At 36.3% G+C, this 21,054-nt stretch overlaps 3 protein-coding genes across 4 annotated transcripts; 2 read left to right on the forward strand and 1 right to left on the reverse strand.

The window, feature by feature from the left end:
- Positions 1–1,181: 1,181 nt before the first annotated feature.
- On the forward strand, positions 1,182–5,193 carry LOC140009928 (amino acid transporter AVT1C-like). The gene is made up of 8 exons (XM_072056270.1): positions 1,182–1,202; positions 1,333–1,498; positions 1,589–1,643; positions 2,639–2,841; positions 3,352–3,566; positions 3,846–3,962; positions 4,127–4,297; positions 4,919–5,193. Exons 1-7 carry the CDS (start codon positions 1,182–1,184, stop codon positions 4,283–4,285), a joined length of 936 nt encoding a protein of 311 aa, XP_071912371.1. The 3' UTR covers positions 4,286–4,297; positions 4,919–5,193.
- Positions 5,194–11,249: 6,056 nt separating this feature from the next.
- LOC113694487 (transcription factor bHLH35-like) lies at positions 11,250–15,936 on the forward strand. 2 transcript variants are annotated; one of them, XM_027213302.2, is made up of 5 exons: positions 11,250–11,504; positions 11,733–11,889; positions 12,002–12,223; positions 13,463–13,657; positions 15,590–15,936. In XM_027213302.2, the coding sequence occupies exons 1-5, from the start codon at positions 11,434–11,436 to the stop codon at positions 15,677–15,679; spliced, it is 735 nt and encodes a 244-aa protein (XP_027069103.1). In that variant the 5' UTR covers positions 11,250–11,433; the 3' UTR covers positions 15,680–15,936. The 2 variants fall into 2 exon arrangements, with proteins under 2 accessions (XP_027069103.1, XP_027069104.1); XM_027213303.2 differs by having other exon boundaries at positions 11,252–11,504; positions 13,487–13,657.
- Positions 15,937–18,686: 2,750 nt separating this feature from the next.
- On the reverse strand, positions 18,687–20,769 carry LOC113696788 (uncharacterized). Its single transcript, XM_072056271.1, has 4 exons — positions 20,528–20,769; positions 20,052–20,365; positions 19,401–19,893; positions 18,687–19,293 (listed from the first exon to the last, which is right to left on the reverse strand). The coding sequence occupies exons 1-4, from the start codon at positions 20,767–20,769 to the stop codon at positions 18,687–18,689; spliced, it is 1,656 nt and encodes a 551-aa protein (XP_071912372.1).
- Positions 20,770–21,054: the final 285 nt, after the last annotated feature.

Consider the following 21,054-nt stretch of genomic DNA (forward strand, 5'->3'; position numbering starts at 1 on the left):
AGCAACGAAAAAAACACACAAAAGGGAAATGGGGGTTTCAGCTTCAATCATCCGATAAAAATTTTTCCAATCACCACTGCCAAATTTCCCACCACCTCAACCGGCTGCCGGCTGCCACCACTCTCTTTCCACCCTCCGTCCTCAAATTCCCCCCAATTTCCCCAAACGAATCCTCCACAAAAACCCCTCATTTCCCATTCTGCTCCTCCCCACTTCTAATACAAGCCTTTTCTGCCAACGCCTCCACCACAGCCCTTCCCCTTTACCGCCGTCTCTATCCGCGCCAAGCCCAAAAAAAAACTCATCCTCAGCAACCTTTCTGTTCTCGGTGAAAAGGGCAAGAACAGCTACGACGTCGAGACTCTCATCAAATTCTTCTCCACCTGCTCCTCTTCCGTGGATGGCTTGAGCAGCAACAGCAGCGGAGATTTCCAACTCACCGAGCCGTCACCACCCATCGGATATCCATTGCCGCCTGCGAATTTCACCAAGAAAGCCTTGTAAGTCGTCTTCCCTCTTTGAACTTCAGTTCCCATTCAAGCACAAACGTCTGAGCTCCCAAAGCATGTTTTCCGTGTCTCTGTTAGTACAATTTTCTTGTTGATTGTTTATGGTTTTAGAATATACAGGCTCTAGGTGTCGATTGGACTGATTTATCTCGTGTTTATAACAAATTTTGGGCTAGTCATAACCTCAATTGAGCACAATATGCTGAAGTTTTTCACGCCCATTTAGTGTTTGATAAAATGCCCGAACGGAAATCTTGAACCAAAAGAGGAGATTTTATGTTTTTTTAATTTGAGAGAGACTCTGGCCAGTCCAAAGCATATATTTTTCCAAATATGGAATCAATGTCCCCTTGTGTCGAGAAATTTGATTTTATTTGACAAAACAATTGGGAAAATAGTTTTTTTTCTCTAGCTATTTATCAAGAAAGAGCATAACATACTATTCACTGTTTTTGAGTTTTCAACATCATTCGTATGTTAATATGAAGCTTCATATATAAGGTAAATATGCAAATCCACCGCTGGAGAGAATTCGACATGCTACTTTTCGGTTTTCTTGGTCAATCTTGTTTTCTTTCCGTGAATGAGAGTATATAGCCATGAGAAGTGAAACATAAGATGTTCCCAATGTTGCCTCAATCTTGTTTTCTTTGTTGTTATTAGCAATAAAAGATGTTTAATATTCCAAATTCTGTAAACAACCTGCTATATTGCTGAATAATGTTACAGATAGAAGTGTTGAATTCTAGAGGGGCAACCCTCTCTTTTGTTCTGTACTTTAGTTGCTGCCTCTGATGCTAAGCGGATTTTGTTCTGATTTTAGGCTTCTCAAGAGCTTAGCTTTTTTGCAGCTGGCAATGATTTTAGGCACTGGAGAAAGAAAATAGTGAAGATGGAAATAATTCTGATTCTAGCAGTTATTCTAATGATAATGAGGACGAAAGGCCGGAGAGCAAATCTATCACCACCTCTTGGCCTCAAAGTTACAGGTAGTATCATCTTATCGCACATATCTATATTTGTTTCTTTCTACATCTAGCTATGGTGTTCTCTATGTTTGTTCTGTTCTTGTTGTGCAGATTCTGTATTTAGCAGTGAAGCACTTGGTTTCTTGAATGCTGTTATATTTATATGGTACCAGATATTTAGCTTTACCTATTCATTTTTGGCTAGGAGAGATATTTAGAAATGGGATTGAAATGCTTTCATCATTCATATTTTGAAGCTTCTTCAAGTTTTTTCATTCTGTTTCGGCCATGAATATCAATAGTTTATGAGTTTGAATGGATCCAGTAACATCAGTAAAGGATAGCTATGGGCTTAAGGTAGGCTATGTAATGTTATCAAAAGGCCAGAGCATTTTATGTCTTCCCTGGATCCTTCTTCAGCTTAGCGGAACTTGGTAGGATGCACTTATATTGCTGAGTACTGCCTCTATTGAAAAGATTTTCCTTCGTCATGAGGGATTGGTGGTTAATCCCTGTGAACCATCTTTGGAAGTGAAGGAGTTGTATTTGTCCTTGCTACATTTATCAATGGTAGAAACCATATTTTGGATATTACCTTTCATCGAACGGCTGATTCTGGAAGACTGAACCAATTTCCATAACTTGTGTGTCATAACATCTGGCCAGAACTATACCAACTTTTAGACAGTCTGCTAGATATTTTGATTGAAATAAGTGCCAGAGATCCACTCTCCTCCTCCAATCATGTACCAGCGTTTCTTATTTGCATCGGTTTTCAGTTGTTTTTGGAGAGGATAAAAAATACTGGTTTGATCAAAAGTACAACCATCACTCCCTCATGTGCAATTCTACCAGCTGCAAATAATTTCGCTCTTAGCTTTTAAGATTTAGAATCAATTCCAATGGTTCTTTGTTAATTTGTTTTAAACTTGCATAACTGGATTATATATTTGAGAAATGGTTACATTAGTCATCTCACTTGGACTGTGTTCAAACTCTGGTTGATAATGCTTGGTATCTCATATCCTTGTATCAGGCAGTCCATCGATTTATACAGTAGTGTACCATCTCCAAGTCTTAACTTCCTGGGGACGCCTACGTTATCATGTTTAGGCAGCTCATGTATCTCTTATTCATTAACAAGAAGATACACTCCTGAAGTACTCCCTTCTTCGCAAAACCTCTATTACCACCAGTAGCAGATGCACGTCGGCCACCAGAAAGGCGTAGTTCACATTCTCTGCTGCCCTCCATTCAAGGGAGGCCTTCCTTAAGAAAAGCAACTGCTGACAAGAAATCATCCAAGGTCTCACATGAGGTTTCTCTTCCTAGCCAGAGTTCATATGGACAAGCTGTGGTGAATGGTAGGTTTATTTGATTGAACATCCATCAATCTACATAGAAATGCAGGAATATTAAAGAAGCATTTATCAGAGGAACTGCATAATTAACTTGTATGTTGACGTGAATGTTGATGATTCGTACTTCAGTAATCTGTCCTTATTCAACTTCTAGATGTAGGAATATGAACTTGCTCGCTTTACTGTAAATTAAAAAGAAAAGCCTAAATTTGCTATAATCTATTCACTCACTGAGAACTTTGATGGCTTGCATAATATTCTAAATCCTTTTCTTCTATCTGTAGATATATATTCTACCTATACATTTGATCCTTTTCCCTTTTCACTGATGTAAGGAAGTTCGTCCTTGCAGTTCCTTGCAAAATGAAATAAAATATCAAATCAGAAACTATCATGAAACATCTAGAACCGTTTGAAGGCCTTGACAATTCTGATTTTGCCTTTGCATTTAGCTGCTAATGTGCTCATGGTGAATGAAGACACATAAAAATTATGTACATTTACTTTTCACAGGCATAAATGTTCTTTGTGGTGTTGGAATTCTTTCAACTACTTGTGCTGTCAAAGAAGGTGGATGGGTTGGGCTCTCAATTCTGTTTATCTTTGCTGTTGTTTCTTACTACACTGGGATTCTCCTGCATTCCTGTTTGGACAGTCAACCTGGGCTCGAGACTTACCCGGATATTGGCCATGCTGCCTTTGGTAATGTGGGACGTATTGCTACATCTGTAAGTATATTGTAAAATTGTCATTTTCTGAATGCTTGTTTGATGGTCCCCTTTGTCTTTGAGGATTTCAGAAACTTTTTATTGGCCTTAACAATTTTGGAGCCAGAGTGGTTTTTTGGACTCTCTGAAGTTTACTTGGGAGGGTTGACAATGATAACTTTTGTTATAGCTGAAGAAATTGTATATGATGTTACAATTCGATACCTTCTTATTAACTCTAAATGGAAATGATACCTTTCTGTCTCTAGGGTACTGATAGTTAATTTGTTGCCTTTTCAGGTTTCACTCATGCCAGATCCAAAAGCTAGATCATATTTATGCAGCCTCTTTGTCACTGCTGCTTTGATTTGTTGCGTATACTTCATCGGAACTGCATTCCTTGCGAAGGATGACATGGTAAGTGTCTTTCTTTTAGTTCTTTTTAATTCATTCCATGGGACATGGACTTTGCTTTAATTACCCTGCTGTTATAATGGTTTGCTTCAATGGGTATCACATAAACATTTCTGAGGGCACTTTGGGCTTTGACGCTACAACTTCTGGTTAACTTCAAATATCAGGCGGACTTTGTTTCTCCTCTTTCCCCTCTTTCAAGAGCTGTGTTGCAGGATTTTGGTAGCATTTTACTAAGTGCAACAAATATTAGTTTCGAAGAATTGCAAGATCTTCAACATTCACATTTGGATAATCTGTACTGTGGTATATTAGAAGAGAGATGATGTCAAGATGTGGTAAAAATTTAGCAAAAGCCTTAGTTATATTGATTTAACAATTTTTAAAGAAGACAGAACCTAATTATTCTTTATTGCTATCCTTTGCTTTTTAGGTTTCTATAACCCTCTATAAAGCATGCATCATGATATATTGATTTATGCCTTTTAACGTGCCTTCGCATCGCGCTACTGTAGTTATTATTCAATAGAAAATGTTAGCCAAAGGCTATCATTCAGGAGAAAATATTCACTACAGAATCAACTGCCGTTACTCCATTTTTTGTATCAGTACATAGCTGCTCTTATAAACTAATAATGTATATTGCTTTTGCGTGTTAACCAAGGATATTTTCAATCAATACTTAACTGCTCTTATCAACTAATATATACTGCTTTTGCATGGGAGGGAACCTTACTAACAGGTCTCAAGCTCCCACGCCTTGCGTGGGAAGCAGACCCTAGTATTTGTATAGATTGGACTGTGATTTCTAACTTCTTGCTGGTGTTGTAATATGTGGGCCCAAATTATATGAGGTTCTTAATGAATTGTAATTTTTGTCTTAATAATCTAAGTCTCATTACTTGTTCTTTATTATTGTACTCCTCCCCTTACCTACTTCTTTTACTCTTTTATGACAGATAAATGCTATTCATACTAGCTTTTGGAAGATATCTATGGTTATGGTTGAAGAATGTTGAAGACAAAATTGCCTTTTGCTCATGGAGTGGTTCATTTAAATGTTCTTCAATTTCTTAAACTGTGATTGCTTTTGTAAATGTACCTTATGTACAAGTGATATTTTGGACAAATGTTATTTTTGTAGGCATTAGTTGGGTAATGTACACTTGAATTTGGCATTTGAGAATGCTATATTATTACCATGTAATCTAATGCAAATACTTTTGGTTATCAATCGTTCATGTTTATTTGTATGGTTTGTTTAAAATCAATGATTTAGCAATGATTACAGGCCAAATTATGACTATTAAGCTATTGAGAAATTATCTAATGACAAAAAAAAGTTGTCATAAAATAGAAAATAAAAACTCCTTGTCATAACAGAGACTGTTACTAAATCTAAGCTAAATTTGTGACGACAATTGTTGTCAGTAAAATAGTTATATACAATGGCTTTCGGTGCTTTTTAGTGACGACCTTAAGTAGAGCATTTTTGACAAAAGGTCAATTCGTCAATAAAATACTTCCGGATTGTTGTCACTAATGACAACTATTTAGTGACGACATTTTAGGTCGTCACTAAATAGTTGTCATTAGTGACGACAATCTGGAAGTGTTTTATTGACGACTTGATCTTTTGTCAAAAATGCTCTACTTAAAGTCGTCACTAATGAGAACTATTTAGTGACGACATTTTAGGTCGTCACTGTTTACTTTTACCAACGGGGATTTAGTGACGACTTTGTGACGATTAAAAAGTCGTCAATAAAAGGTATTTGTGACGATATTTGTATGTTCTGTGATGACTTTGTGTTGTCACTGATGAACAATTTTCTTGTAGTGAGGTTCCAAGATTCAAGTATGAAAGTAGTGAAATTCACCAAGAATTACTCTAGTCAAAAAGCTCCCTTTTTGGTTTCAAACTCATGGAAATTGAGGCCATAAGAATAGGATTGAAGTCTATGATTCCAGTATGAAGAGAAGTGTTATAAACAAGGGAAGTTATAGAGTCAAGAAGAATCACAAAAAGGAGATTAATCCTTTGGAAACTAAGATTCAAAATGGAGTTTAAATTTCAAAGAGATCTCATTTTAAACCGTGAAACTACACTTAAACAGTCCAACAATTGTAAAGGAAGGTTGAAAGTTCTTAAAAGAGCAATTTGGGTGAAAATAGAAAATTTCCAGTTTAGAGTGACGCTACTTGGAAAAATCGTATCTCGAGTTCCTTAAGTCCAAAAATTGAAAACTTTATACCGTTGGAAATTAGACTCAAACTACTAAAACTTTCTAGAAGACACTTTTCTCAGACTTCAATTTGAAGTCCTTCAAATTTTAGCTCAAAGTCACTGTTCTAGATAGAACAGAGAAAAACAGGCTTGTAATTCAGTAAAGTTAGGAAATTCGCAAAAATGGAATCAAGCTTTGAAATTTATAACACAATAAGAGTTCCAAACCAAGTTTCAAACACAATAAGCGAAACTAAATTTGGAGTTTTGAGCATCAAGATATATTAGCTTAAAGTCGGTTGATTTTTACTACTTGAACAGTGAATTTCCAGATTTGAAGAGAAATCTTTGGGGCATCATTTGGATATCAAAATGGTATTGAAATTACACCAAATTGGTACACTTAAACTTCCATATGTGGACTACCTCTGTATAAAATTATTGGCAAAAACTCACGTGGGAAGGCGGTTAACAAAATGACCAAACTTCGTGAAATCTTGAAAGCAATTCTGCCAATCCACTCTTTCTTTCTTTCCAAAGGTTTTGTCCAATGCAATCAATCCGAATTCACTCCATTTTTGAAACCAAGGTTCCAGAAACATTTAACAAGAAATTTGTGGTTAAATGGCACTAAAGTTTTTGAAATATAACCTCTCAAAACAGGTTTGACCATTCGACCAACAAGGAAGGAAAAACTTCCAGTTTCCCAGCTTTGTCGCGTTTTTGAAATCAAGCCATATCTAAATCTATACAAACTCAAATTGAGAATGGTTGGTGGCGTTGGAAACTAGGTTCCGAAGGCTACAGTTTATCAGAAGACATGATTTTAAAAATCTTTTCACAAGTGGGACAAAATCAAGCCACAAAATGCAGTTGGTTGGTAGGTGGTGATGTGATGTTGTGTAAGAAGATAGGACATAAAGTGCTCTTGTGCCCCAAAAGTCAACGATCAGTTAGAGTGTAATTTGTGCTCCTAATTGAGGTTAACTTAACTCACTCACTCTAATTCCTCAGTTAACTTTTCTTAGTCTAGTATTAATCACCCTTAATACTCCAAGATTATTGCACTATCGGATTGAATTTACCTCAAAAAACGTGCATGTGCTATTTCTTGTTAAACGAGCCGCAGAAAAATTTACATTCGCTAGCGAAACATTTTAAAATATAAATGAGACATTTTTGCATACAAATGGGTTTAAAATGAATGAAATAAATTATTCGGAGTAAACGGGTGAATAAATAATTAAATAAGCCAGTAAAATGAAGTGAAAGTAAGAAAAAATTGAAATTTCGAGTCCTCACAAATTATGCATTAAAAGGAACTAAAACATCATAATTGCAAAAAACATATTTTGCTTTTAGATTTAAAACAAACCACACAAAAGGAAAATCGATTTGCACCAAAATAATGGAAGGCTTAATGAATATCAAGGAGATTAAGTTAAAATAAATAAATACACCAAGGTAACAGAATAAAGGGGCAAAAAAAGAAAAATGATAAAGGCTAAATAAAATACAGTTAATAAAAAAAAGTTAAAAACACAATTAATAAAAAAAAGTTGAGTCCATATTTGGTAGCGTGAAACGAGTGAAGAATAGGAATAAAAGGAAAATGGAATATACCAAACAGTAGGAATAGTGGAGGTAAAATGTCAATTGTCTATATTTCTCGTAAAAAAAAATGATCATGATTTTTGAACAATGGAACAAAAGAAATATCCATTCCCGTGCAAGAAAAAATACATTCAATTAATTATAGAGAAAAAAGGAAAAAATGCATTGATTGAGTGGAACAAGGAAAGGTGGAGAAAAATTAAGATGAAGGAAAAAAAGAAAAGAAAAGCAAAAGACTGGATTAAAGAGTTAAATTGATGGAATAGGAAGTGGCAGTATAAATCAATTGATTGTTGCAACACCTCTCTATGGTCAACAATAATCATCTAAAAAAATAGTAAGAAAATAATCTTAGTATAATTAATTATAAAGAAAAAATTTGAAGGGGGAAAAAAGAAAGATGATGAAAAAAGAGGGAGATAAAGGTTAAAAGTAGAGGCAGAAAGAGGAAGAAAAAAAGAATGGGGAGGAGAGATATTTATGACTTTTGACTAAAAAAAAATAGTGGAACAAAATTTTAACTATAAATAGAAACTGACAGTTGTCAAAATAAGAGACTATACACTTGGCAAAAAAAGAGGTCGCTACAATAACCTCTTTTTTTTTTTATATACAAGGTAGACATGAAAGGAAGTGTATCTAATGAGAACATAACCATCATGATTCGAGTATTATCATTTTCTAATTAAATAACTGTTACGTAACTGTCGAGTCTATGATTGACAATAAAGACTTATGGCCATTCAAATATCTAGTCATTCAAAATTATTTGACTATGGCATGTAGGTCAAGAATGTAAGATTTGTCTCTTTTAGAGGCAATTATGGCTCACATGATCGATTATAAAGTGATTGTCATCCTGATTAAGCCAATAGTTAATTAGTATCTTCCATTTGTTAATGATTGATTGGTATCTTTTGCTAATTGATATCGTATTTAATCAGTTAATTAATCAAATCAATCAATTAGTCAGAAAGGTTATGAATTATGGCAAGATTTTCTTGATGGAAGAATACCCTAAGGATTTTGGTATTTGCCAGCAAGGGTTACTAACCTAACCTATAAATAGTTTATAATATTCCATCAATACTATACTCACTGGTTAGGCATAAATTAGAAACTCCTTACTCTAATTTTTTTCTACATATTTTGTTTTATTAGAATAGACAACGAGTCAAAGAGACAAGGAGGGATCAACTTGTACTTGACAATAATGGTTGAAGGTAAGTCAATTTAGATTTTTGCTGTGTAGTACATTCATATATACACAGTTGGTTTAACACTGAATACTTCTAAATACACAAAGGTTATTTTAAGACAAACTCCCAAAAAATACTGTCCAAATGGATTTTAAATCTGTCGTCCAATCGCTGAATCCAAAACCAGTCCAAAATATTTAACGGCACTTCGCAAGTATATCCACTTAAGCTATCTTTTTCTGTGTACTTTTTTTTTTTGTTTATTTTCGATTTCTACCTTCTCAAATCGAAAAAGCAAGTAGTCTATAACATTATTCTTGTCAATGAGCCTTTCTTTTTTATTTGTTATTATTTTTTTGGCATTCTCGATTCTTCCGTCAAAAATCAGCAGCAGAGAGTCCGTCTGTCGATTTTTGGGCAAATGCTCTGTCCTATTGTCGTTGTCGATGAGCCCCGTCAAAACTGAATTTCGTTCTGTTGAAAAATAGCAATCCATATTTATCTGGACTTCTTTGATCTTCGCCCAAGTATTGACTTGGATTCGAGTCATACGAAGCGGAATTCTTGTCGTGCAAGGATGGCATATACCTTACCTTTTATGAGTATATTATAGAAATAGAAATTAAAATTTCATCAAGCACTGAGATTTTTTTAGACACAGACCGACTTTAGGCCGATTTATAAAATTCGTTGGTTTTTCACTTTTGGTTTCATTGAAATAATGTTCTATCTCAACTTGGACGTCACTTGTACATATCGTTTTGTTGAAATAAGTTTAAGTGGCTTTGTTAGGGTTTGTTCTACGTCTCTTCTGATCCAACCCCTTTTTTTGTGTGTGTGTGTGGTGGGGGGGGTGGGTTTTATACGTCAACAAGCTAACCCGTGAATGAATTACAACTCAATAATATTACAATAAAATTCATAAAGAATGGCAAAAGAAACCAAATGTAACTTAAACTCATAACTGCTAATTATCTTAATCTTAATCACTTGACCAGAACCTCATTGATCGATAATGGACTATCTCACTAGAATAGTTTGAACATGGATTTCTACCATATTTATTAGATAATTAAAGAAGGGCTAAAGTCAATATGACAAGGGACGTGGGGTTAGGATCCTTTCGATTGGTTTTCTCTCCAGTATTTCTTCATATATTTATACCTAAAATTTTATAACTCTATAAACTCATCTAATTGTGTCATTACTTTTTTTTAATCTCTAGATCAACATACTGAAAATGATATTCTTTTGCAAATACTTTGGCATTCAATTACACGAAACATTTGAATGGTAAAAAATGATTTAAAATTGTGACAAATTTTGTAATGATTAATTAGAGGGTAAAACATAATCAATTTCACATGAAATTTTATGTATAACTAATATAAGTGATGAAATATATAATGAACTGTGTTGATTTATTAAAATAAAATTTAATTAAATTTTATTAGTGTGTAATAGAGAGAAATTTTCTCCAATGCAATGAAGAGAACTCTAGCCAAGGGAGAGGAGGGCGTAATAACCTTAACCTTGGAATGAATTATCTGAGTTTACAAAAGCCTAACCGTTTAAGGGCAACTTGTTGAAGCTTTGAGAGATAAAAATATTACTATGACTCTATGATCATACACCCTATTCTTCATAGTGTATCTTTATTAACCTTCCAGAAACATTCAGGAAAAGAGATATTCCATGCAATTCGGTGGTTTTTTTGTCGAATTTTTGTTTTCAAATTCAACAAACAAAAAATAGTCATTGAATTGCATATAATTGTAAAGATCTTAAATAGTCTTCTATGATAATAAATTTTTTAACTACTTTATTATAACATTTAAATTATTTTTAACTATTTGTAGCTTTTGTGCATAGCGCAGGACATAATGCTTGTATAAACTATTTGTCATTTGCAACCAGGCGAAATGATAAAGTGGTAAACTTTACTTAGAGAGGTATATTGATATGTTAGTTTAACTGAGACTTTTCTGCCTAAATGAAATGTTAAAGTAAAATATTTATTTAGACAATCTTTTTGATAAGTTAGTTTCAAAAAATATTTTTCTCCATAGAATATAGTGATTTAAATATTTGAACTAAACAAACTAATGCCTATTCGATAACATTAATAGAATTAATCAAAAAGTAAAATAATTCAAAATTCTTAAGAGACGACGCGTGTCATATTATTGGAAATCTTCTAGTAAACTATGGACTAACGAATAGTATATTGTATAGATACCTCTACTCATTGGTGCTTTGCTTTACCGTCTCTTCACATTAAATTGAGGAAAAAAAACTTTCATCACTGCCTCTATATCATTCATCACTTTCTTCCAAGGTCCATCTTTCATCTCCTTCTTCCCTAGCCAAAGGAGAAAGAAAGAAAGAAGAAACCTTCCCTATAGCCAAAGGAGAAGGAAAGAAAGAAGAAACCATGGATGACATAGATGTTGTATACAAATACTATTGGGAAAATATGTTCCTCCAAACTGAGCAACTAGCAAGGTAAATCTTTTGGTTGTAAAGTTGACAACATATTTAGTGGAAGCCTAATGTTTGAGAAACAATAGTTCGATCCTCATCCTTTCATACTTATTTTCTCCAATTCTTGTTTAGACATTTGATGATATTTTGCTGAATTTGACTCTTCTATAGTTCGCGAGCAATTATTTATTTAAATAGAAATTTTGCGATGACTGATGCGTCGGATTGATTAATTAGTTGATTGTGCAGTTATTTTGATGAATCATTTTCATTTCATGATTCAAACTCTCCTGATGGAGCACAATCATCAGCAGCATCAAAGAACATTGAGTCGGAGAGGAAGAGGAGGAAGAAACTGACTGAAAGGCTCCATGCACTTAGAGCTGTGGTCCCCAATATCAGTAAGGTGAGGACTAAGGATCCCTATGGTATTCATTGCCAGAAAATGTTTTTTTTTTTAAATGATTGCCACCACTAGGAATAAACTAAAAATGAATCATGAATTGATGTTTGATCAGATGGACAAGGCTTCAATTATTAAAGATGCCATAGACTACATACAAGAACTGCATAATCAAGAGAGAGTGATTCAAGCTGAAATATCAGAACTGGAGTCAAAGAGGAGTATATTTCTTGATTTTGATGAAGAAATAAGCTGTAATTCCAAGCCAAAGAGATCAAGATTTGAGCAGACCTGTGATTCTGTAGGGTCCAGATCATCTCCCATTGAAGTTCTTGAGGTTGGTTTATCACTTTATTCTTCTCTCTCTCTCTAGGAGCCCCTCCCAGTTGCCACTGATCTAGTAGTCTTTACATTGCCCAAGTAAGTAGAGCCCACTTACGGAGAAATGGGGAGCATCTTTGCATGAATCAATACTAACCCTTCAGCGCAGTCAACCGACCTTCGATTAGGGGTTGTAGTTTTTTTTTTCTACCAATCGGGCTCTCCCTTCCCCACCCCCATGGGAAAAGAATACCCCGGCCAAGAAGCGGTCTTTTCACACACAGAACCCCCCGGGGGGGGGGGGGGGGGGGGGGCGCTCTTCCTGTCTTTTGTTTTTATTAAGGGATAATTTCAGAAATCTCTTCGGAGGTTTCTAACAATTTCACTGAACTCCCCTAAGGTTTGAAAAATTATACATACCTCCCTTGTCATTTAAAATAATAATATTATCCTTAAATATTTTTAAAATAAAATTCTCTTGTTTGGAATGCTTATACTTAGAATGACTTTAAAATTATTTTTTCATTCTTTTTCCTTCTTATTCCTTTTTATTTTAATTTTTTGCCAATAAAATTGTAAAACTACCACTATTATCTTTAGTTTCTATTGTAACCCAATGTCGAACTAATGATTTTTTTGATGAATTAACTTTATACGTAATCCGATATTTTTTGCTAATCTTTGTTTTCTATTTTTTGGTATTAAAATTAACAATAAATCAAAAGAAATTGCCCAAAATCACTACTAAATTATGATAATCCCACTACTCAAAAAATTCATAAATTCTGAATCAATTATTTCAACATTTTATTTTCTATCTTATAAATCTAAATTCATAATAAAATACCATCAAATATATCCTATCATAGCAATAAAATTATTATTATAGTTATTTATCAAATAGTAGGTATGGACATGAAAAATTCGGTACATTTTTCTTATAATTACATTAGATAATCTTATAATTCTATAGGGAAGTAAATTAAAATTCATTACACAAGGGCATTTTTGGGTATTTATTTACAAATTTGACCAAATCAATATTATTTCAAGATTTTGTTACTAAAACTATCAAATTAAGGGAGGTATGTGTAATTTTCCAAATCTCTGTCAGAAATCTCAAGGGAGGTTTCTAAAATTATCCCTTTTATTAAAGAGGTCCATGAGACTTTAAAGACAATCCCATGTTTTAGATTTATTCATTTTTCGTTCTAGATATTTGTGAGTAATTTGTCTTTCTGTCATTGATATATAGACCTTTCAAAAATCAATTCTACAGTTAAGGGTATCTCACATTGGAGAGAAGACTATTGTAGTGAGCCTCACATGCAGTAAAAGAACAGACACAATTGTAAAGATCTGTGAAGTCTTTGAATCTTTGAATCTCAAAATCATTACAGCCAACATCACTGCATTTTCTGGCAGGCTTCTAAACACTGTATTCTTAGAGGTACGTTTCTCTTTCTCTTATTTCAATTTTTTTCTTTTGTTAGTTTTTTGTTGTAAATCCCCAGTTTCTTGCACTCTCCAAATTAATTTTTTGCACTCTACATAGAAAAATTAATTTTTTTGCACTCTCCATAGAAAAAAAATTAATTAATTTGGAGAGTGTAAAAAATTATGCAATCTAATCACATCTAAGAGAAAATCATTTAGACCCTACTTTTTTCCCCTTATTTTTCTTTTCATTTAATTTTGTGCAAAGATTTAGCATTATCTGAGAATAGGGCAAGAGAGCATAGCAATGTCTCACCAGAAGTGTAGGTACAGATGATATGACTTTGTACAATGACGTTAACGTGCAAATTTTGTTCTCTACGAATGATACTAAACAATCTTAATAGAAGTACAAACTAATGATAAATTGGCAACTTGTTGTTTCTTTTCTTTAAAAATGATAAAAGAGGGATCCAATTTTTTCCGGAAATTGCAATTTTAGACCCCTATGATATGGACGAATCTCAACATAGCACGTAATACTTAATTCTTTGATAAAACTTGGTCCTACATTAGGCATAGAGGACCAAAATTTTTGTATTATTCTGGAAGCAATGAAGAACTTTTATTACCTTTCTGGACGTGCTTAACTTTAATTCCCCATCACCTGGGCCAATCTGCTCCTGATTTCCTAGAGCCATGGACCCAAAATCCTCGATTGATGGATCAGGCAGATTTTGGGAAATTATTTATGCATATGTCTATATACAAATTCATCTAGGAAAGAGAGTTTACAATATTAAATAGCAAGAATTTGCCTAAAATAACTGCACAATTTAATATTTTCAATCCAGCCCTGAAAAGAAATGAAATAGTAGTTTATTTAACGGCTGAGACAATTTTTTGCAAATCCTTAAAGTGTCAATGCTTGTCCAATTTTTTGCACACAGTGGTGGGGTCTACGGACATTAGAGCAAAGTTGATGAAGCATACAGTACAGCTGTGTATTTTTATTACGTAAACTTCTAAATCGATAATTATATTTAACAGGGCAATTAATAGTGCTGAATATCATATATCTGAATTATTTAGCTCTCCATGACCAATGCTTTTAAATCCGGACCATTTAGTGAAAAGATTTATTAAGTGACCATTAAGTTTCCCATTCATGGTTTAACTGCTTCAATCCAAATCAAAAGACTTTTCTTTTTTTATTCTTTTAATTATTAAGTAACTTATATTACTTGGAAATTTATAAAAATGAAATTGATTTTGAAATGTTTCAAAACTTTGATTTTTTTACCTGGTTTAATCGGTTCAGTCGGATTTGATTGGTTCAAATAGCTTTTCAAGTTGACTAGTGAACCAAATTGGCCTATAGCCAATTCGCAGTTTAACTGGTCCAATAGTTGGATCTAGTCTCATTTTCAAAACGCTAGCCCTAACTGTAATAAACTTTAGAAAATTTCTTTTAAATGAAAATCATACAAAACAATTTAGTGTAGATGATTTGAGAGTATGAAAACAATACCAAAAATGAGAGAAATAATTTGAGAATTTTCTAATGATACAAAAGATTTAAAATGACAAATGGGTCCACCTATATTCTTCAATTCAATTTCTCATAATTGAATGATCATAATACACTTCACAATTTTTTGCCACCTGTCCTTTCTAAAATTTAGAGCTAATTTATGGCCTTATCAATGACGATTGGTGTTATTGAGTGTTATTGATTATCTGAATATCCAAGTGCTTCCTAGGGAGGATCAAAAATCGATGTCAAATATTGATCTCTTTTTCACTACTTAAATTACAAAACGAAAAATATATGACAATATGATTCTTCTATCTGTATTTATCAGCACTGTTTCTAAATATATATTTGCTAATTTTCTGCTAATACTAATTATCAAATATCCTCTTTTCCATTTACCTTTTTCAGGCTAACGAGGAAGAAAAAGATGTTTTGAAGATAAAAATTCAAACTGCAATTGCAGCTTTAAATGATCCAGACAGCCCTATGAGTGTGTGAAGAGAAAGAATGAGGCTCAGCATTGTGACTTATCCTAGAATGCATCTAGGGATAATAGATGTCAACAACGAAATCTGTTCTCTTCTGGTCAAGTTTTTTCTACTGTGGTAATTAGGTCGTCGTTTAGTTCCTTTTCAAGAGGATGATTCGAATAAGTAATGTGCTTTGGCTTTGATTGATTTTTTTTTTTTTTTTTTTGGTGTCTGTCTTGCGTGTATATATGACACACAAGTTTTACGAAGGTCCGATCTTTCTACTGTTTGGCTGTTTAGACCAAAGCATCCAGATCTGATAGTTTCTTCTCTCACTTCAATAATCTGAAGCATATTTTGTTCAATTTTTTTAACAGAGAAGGGATAAAATTTATGAAGTAGAGAGACAGCTTAAGAAATTTTTAAAAGATAAACTGTAATTTATGATTTTTATATTAATACAACTAACTCATGTTGGTGGGGTCAATACAACCAACTTACAATTTAAAGATATTAGAAGCAAAACCATGAATTGTAAGATGAAAACTTCCATATATTAGTACTAGACAAATTGCATCTATTGAGATTTAAATTTAGGACCTCTAAATCATGAGTTGTAATATGTAATTTTGAAATTTTCTTCTCAACTTTTAAGAATTTTTCTTCTGGCAAAAGTAATTACTACTTTTAATTACTAACATATTAACAGGACTAACTCTACTTTGCATCCTTGAACGCGTACCACTTTTTCATTTTTTATCCTAAATTAAAAATTTTGGATACTTTGATCCTTTAACTCTCAATTTTGAACTATTTGTGCCATAAACTCTTAAGTTTGTCCCAATTTAATCCAATAAATGACAAAGTTAGCAAAATAAATAGGATAAAGGACAATATAAATAAATGATAATGTATTTTTGATGTGGAACATGTTGTTGGAGATTTCTTAGCCAAGTTGGATCATGCTAAGAAGCAAAAGAAGAAGCTATGCATGCGCAACTCCAACGGAAATCGGGCTGTCAAGTTCGTCGTCGGACTTCGAGAGGCAAACTGGTAGAATACATTCGGTGATATGTTTGATTCTGGTTCATCGGGCCTGCAATGTTTTTTATTTTATTTATTTTAGTTGTAATTTCATTTCCTTTTTAGATTAGGACTTCTAGTTTATACATAGGGATGTACTAGGCCTTTGTTATTTAAACTTTGATCAATTATTATCAATTTCCCTTGATTTTTACCAATTCTTCTCAAGTTCCTTCAAGTTTTAAGGTCCTTGTGAAATTTCGGGGTTTTATTATGAATCACCCCCTTTGTTTCTTTGGGAATTGTTCATGAAACGATTCTTGCTATACATTTCTGCGTCAATAGGCATTAGAGTAGGGTTTGCCTATTCTTGAGGTATACCAATGGCCGGTAACAAATCCAAAGATGGATCTTCCAAAGACTGAGATTTTGGTTATGAATGAATGAATTGATTGTTAGGATCCAAGAGCAGAACAAACAATTATTAAGATATCAGTACACAACAATTTAATGATAAACAAACCATAAGCATAAAAAACAAATGACACATAACATTCAACGTGGTTCGACTCCACCATTGAGTCTATATCCACAGAGAGAAACCTATTTTTTTTTTTTAAGAAAAAACTTCGTTTTATTGATCCAAAATCAAACGGGTACAACCGGTAACCAAGACCAGTAGAACTACTCCCGAACTCGCAACAGGCAAAAATACGGAAACTGCCGAATATCTAAGGCCGAGATGCCTTTCAAAGGTGGCGGCAAGTTGGTCGCATCGTAAGTGGCCGAGTGTTTGCTAGCTGCTGCGCCCTTCGCCATGACGTCCGCTGCTGAGTTGAGCTCCCTGTAGCAATGCTCCAAGAAGAAGTCTGCCTTGGAAAGCTCCTGCCGTACTTGCTTGATGATGGTGTCAATCCTCCAAGGCACTGTAGAAGTTCATTGAACCATTTGAAGCAGTTGTTTAGAGTCCATCTGCACTATCAGCTTTGGCAACCTCAGGGCAATGCTCAGTCGGAGACCCACCAAGAGAGCCATGGCCTCCGCCTCCATATTAGTGCGGAAACCATAGAAAGAGGAGAAGGCCTTTAGGACACTACCATTATGGTCACGTAGAATTCCACCCCCCCAAAAGACTCGGGTTGCCAAGGGAGGAGCCATCTACGTTCAGTTTCGCATAAGGGTATAGTGGCAAGGACCAAGTCAAAGAGACGCGGGTGCTCCCCCGTGGCTGTGTCGTCGTCGTATGCAGCCCCAACTGCCGCCATGGGGGATCTTGTGACACTGTAGAAGGAAAGGGGTAAGCGGCTCCAATACTCATCAGTAGCCCCAATACCTGGCACCTGAGCAGGCGAAGGCACGCTGTTCTCATGCACCGCCATGTTTCGAGCCTTCCACAGCTCCCAACAGATGAGCATAGGCAAGAAGTGTGTACAGGTGGCCCTGAGCGATCTCCCCGAAGAGTGCATCCACCACCCTTGTAACTTAAGCGGAAGTGAGTCTGAGGCGCCTGCATGCAACCCAAGTCCTTGTTCAAACCAGCCCCAGACCTGGCCTGCAGCATGACATTCAACGAAACAATGTGTCAGGGAGTCTTCGTTGGGACAAAAGGGGCATTTGAAAGGCACGTGCAGACTAAACTGCCTCAGTATATCGGGAAATGGGAGCAGGTCATTAAGCAGTTGCCACATAAAGATTGAGATCTTGAGGGGTATTCGCTTGTCCCAAATAAGCTTGCGAGAAATTAAAGGATTGGAGGGGTGTCGAATCCTCTCTAGCATGGATGAAATCGTGAAAGAGCCAGCCGGTGAGGGTTGCCATATTACATGGTCCTCGCCCTGCAGGGGTAGGACTTGGAAAGTAAGGATGTGCTGCCTTTCCTCCGCTGTAAGAGACTCCTCAACCTGGTCCAAGCACCACTCCCCCTCCTCCACCATTTCTGCAATCCAGAGGTTAGGTAGAGGGAACGACTGTTTGCCTTGTACTAGTGGACCCGTGCCCAACCAGTTGTCAAATCAAAATGATGCACTACCATCATAAAGCAGCGTTTGCATGTGATCCTCCATGAAGGCACGGACGCGGGTCAATCTTTTCCAGATCCGCGAGCTCGAGAGACATACTGGTGCCAATGTCACATGCTCGTGCTCAACCATGTTTTTAGAGAGAGTATAACGAGTCCAGAGCGTGTCGCCACTTCGCAGCTTCCACCATAGCTTGCAACCAAAAGCCAGCATCACGTCTTCAAGCTTATTAAACCCAAGGCTATTGTGCTCTGTTGGGAGACAAAGCGCATTCCAGTTCCTCCAGTGACATTTCTCACGCCCTTCAGTCTCTCCCCAGAAAAATCGTGCCACTAGTTGCTTAAGTTGGTGGAGGACAGTCTTCGGAGGCTCCTGAACCGCAAAAGTGAAATTGCAGAGAGAACGTGTTTGATCAAGATTAGCCGTCCCCCAGCCGAAAGCATCCTGTTTTTTCAACTCGCTAGCTTCCGCTGCATCTTGCTTATCAAGGGTTGGATGTACTCCCTTTTGGTCCGACCCTTGTAGAGACGAAAACCGAGGTACATGAATGGTAGTGATTGCTGCTGAAAGCCCGTTAGTCTGGTTATCAATCGCCTCTTTGCTGCAGAGCACCTAGCCGCAGGAACGTAGAAGCTCTTGTCCGTATTTACCTTCTACCCCGAGCCTTTCTGATAGATCTCGAGATAGTCCATTAAACACTTCACAGACCGGCGATCTCCCCTGGTGAAAATGACCACATCATCTGCAAAGGCAAGGTGGGAAATTGGCAAAGTGCCTCTCGGCTGTGCATAGGCCTGGAGCTTCCCTAAGGAGAATAGGGTGCGTAGCCCCCGACTTAATGCTTCAGAGACCAAAATGAACAAAAAAGTGGATAGGGGATCCCCTTGCTTTAAGCCATGGTCGGCCAGGAAAAACCCATGCGGTTTCCCATTAATGAGCACTGAGAACCAAGAGGAGTGTAAATTATTAATCACCAAGGCCACAAAGCGAGGGTTGAATCCAAAACGGAGGAGTAGGCGAGACAAGTAATCCCAGGACACTCGGTCGAAAGCCTTCATCATGTCTAATTTAAAGATAATGTTATGGCCACGGGCCCTCCTGTCAATTCCATTAACCAAGTCCTGAGCTATCAAGATATTGTCAGAAATCTCCCTGCCCCGGACAAAGGCCGACTTCTCCGGGGAGATAACCAAAGGTATGACTGATTTAAAGCCATTGCAAAGTATTTTGGTGAAAATCTTGTTGGCAAAAGTGCATAAACTGATTGGCCGAAAGTCAGAGAAGGTTTGAGGTGAGTCAATCTTTGGAATAAGCGTAATGGGAGTGCTTGCTATGCTTTTCAGAATTGGGACACCATACATGAATTCCTTCGCTGCTTGACAAACATCGTCCCCAATAATATCCCAACAATGCATAAAGAAAGTCCTAGTGAAGCCATCGGCCCCTGCTGCACTTTGGCCATCAAGCTGAAAATCGCCTGTTTCACTTCATCATTAATGAGCTCCCGAACTAGATAGTCATTATCCGGGTTGGGTAGTAAGGTGGGGATGTTGTCGAACAGAACTTGCATTGCTGCCTCATCCGTTCCAGCTGGTGCAGCCAAGAGATCACGGAAGAAATTACAGGCTTCAACACCTATTGCATTCTCCTCAACTAACAGGATACCTTGCACACTTTTAATTTGACGAATGGCCAGTTTTGCCCTCTTATCCAGAGCCGTGGAATGAAAGAACTTGGTGTTGAAGTCTCCCTCGCGCAACCATTTAACTCGACTTTTCTGCTACCAATAAATTTCTTCGTCAGCTAAACACCTATTTACAGTGGTCGTGGCTCACTCCCATTGTGTCCGCGCATCCTCCGTGTCGCTCTCCTCCAGACATATCTCTATTTGGTGCATAGCTTCCTCCGCTGCTAAGGTCTTGGAAAAAATGTTCCCAAACACATTCTTGTTCCATATGCCGAGTTCCTTCCTCAAGCGCTTCAGTTTCTGTCCAAGAAGGAACATCCCATATCCTTCAAGTGGCTGTGTCCAGTTCTGCCGAACTGTTGCCAAGAAGCCCGGATGTTTTAACCACATGTGCTAGAACCAAAACGCTCCATGCGCAGGTCTGCTCCCCTCATCAAGATGCACCAGCAAGGGGTTGTGGTCTGATCCTGCCCTATTAAGGTGATGGAGCACTGAGCTAGGAAACTAGTGTTGCCTAGGCGCGTTCATCAGTATCCGATCTAAGCGCTTCCATACTCCTCGACCTTGGCGAATACCAGTCCAAGTGTATCGACTACCTAGTGGCGCCTTCGTCTTCAACCCACAGCTAGAGACACATTTGGCGAACTCGTTCACTGCTGCCAAATTCTGCTGCGC

This window comes from Coffea arabica, chromosome 6e (genome assembly GCF_036785885.1).
Source record: "Coffea arabica cultivar ET-39 chromosome 6e, Coffea Arabica ET-39 HiFi, whole genome shotgun sequence".
In the NCBI taxonomy this organism is placed as follows: Eukaryota; Viridiplantae; Streptophyta; class Magnoliopsida; order Gentianales; family Rubiaceae; genus Coffea; species Coffea arabica.

Bases quoted from the DNA above. Each gene is read 5' to 3' on its own strand.
- LOC140009928 (XM_072056270.1), top strand. From the start codon at position 1,182: ATGTTTAATATTCCAAATTCT. The intron at 1,203-1,332 runs GTAAACAACCTG...TTCTGATTTTAG, and splicing joins TGTTTAATATTCCAAATTCT to GCTTCTCAAGAGCTTAGCTT. The intron at 2,842-3,351 runs GTAGGTTTATTT...TACTTTTCACAG, and splicing joins TGGACAAGCTGTGGTGAATG to GCATAAATGTTCTTTGTGGT.
- LOC113694487 (XM_027213302.2), top strand. From the start codon at position 11,434: ATGGATGACATAGATGTTGTATACAAATACTATTGGGAAAATATGTTC. The intron at 11,505-11,732 runs GTAAATCTTTTG...TTGATTGTGCAG, and splicing joins CAAACTGAGCAACTAGCAAG to TTATTTTGATGAATCATTTT. The intron at 11,890-12,001 runs GTGAGGACTAAG...ATGTTTGATCAG, and splicing joins TGGTCCCCAATATCAGTAAG to ATGGACAAGGCTTCAATTAT.
- LOC113696788 (XM_072056271.1), bottom strand. From the start codon at position 20,769: ATGTGGTTAAAACATCCGGGCTTCTTGGCAACAGTTCGGCAGAACTGG. The intron at 20,366-20,527 runs GTGAGCCACGAC...TCAAATTAAAAG, and splicing joins GATGCGCGGACACAATGGGA to TGTGCAAGGTATCCTGTTAG. The intron at 19,894-20,051 runs GTATGGTGTCCC...GCTTTAAATCAG, and splicing joins CAAGCAGCGAAGGAATTCAT to TCATACCTTTGGTTATCTCC.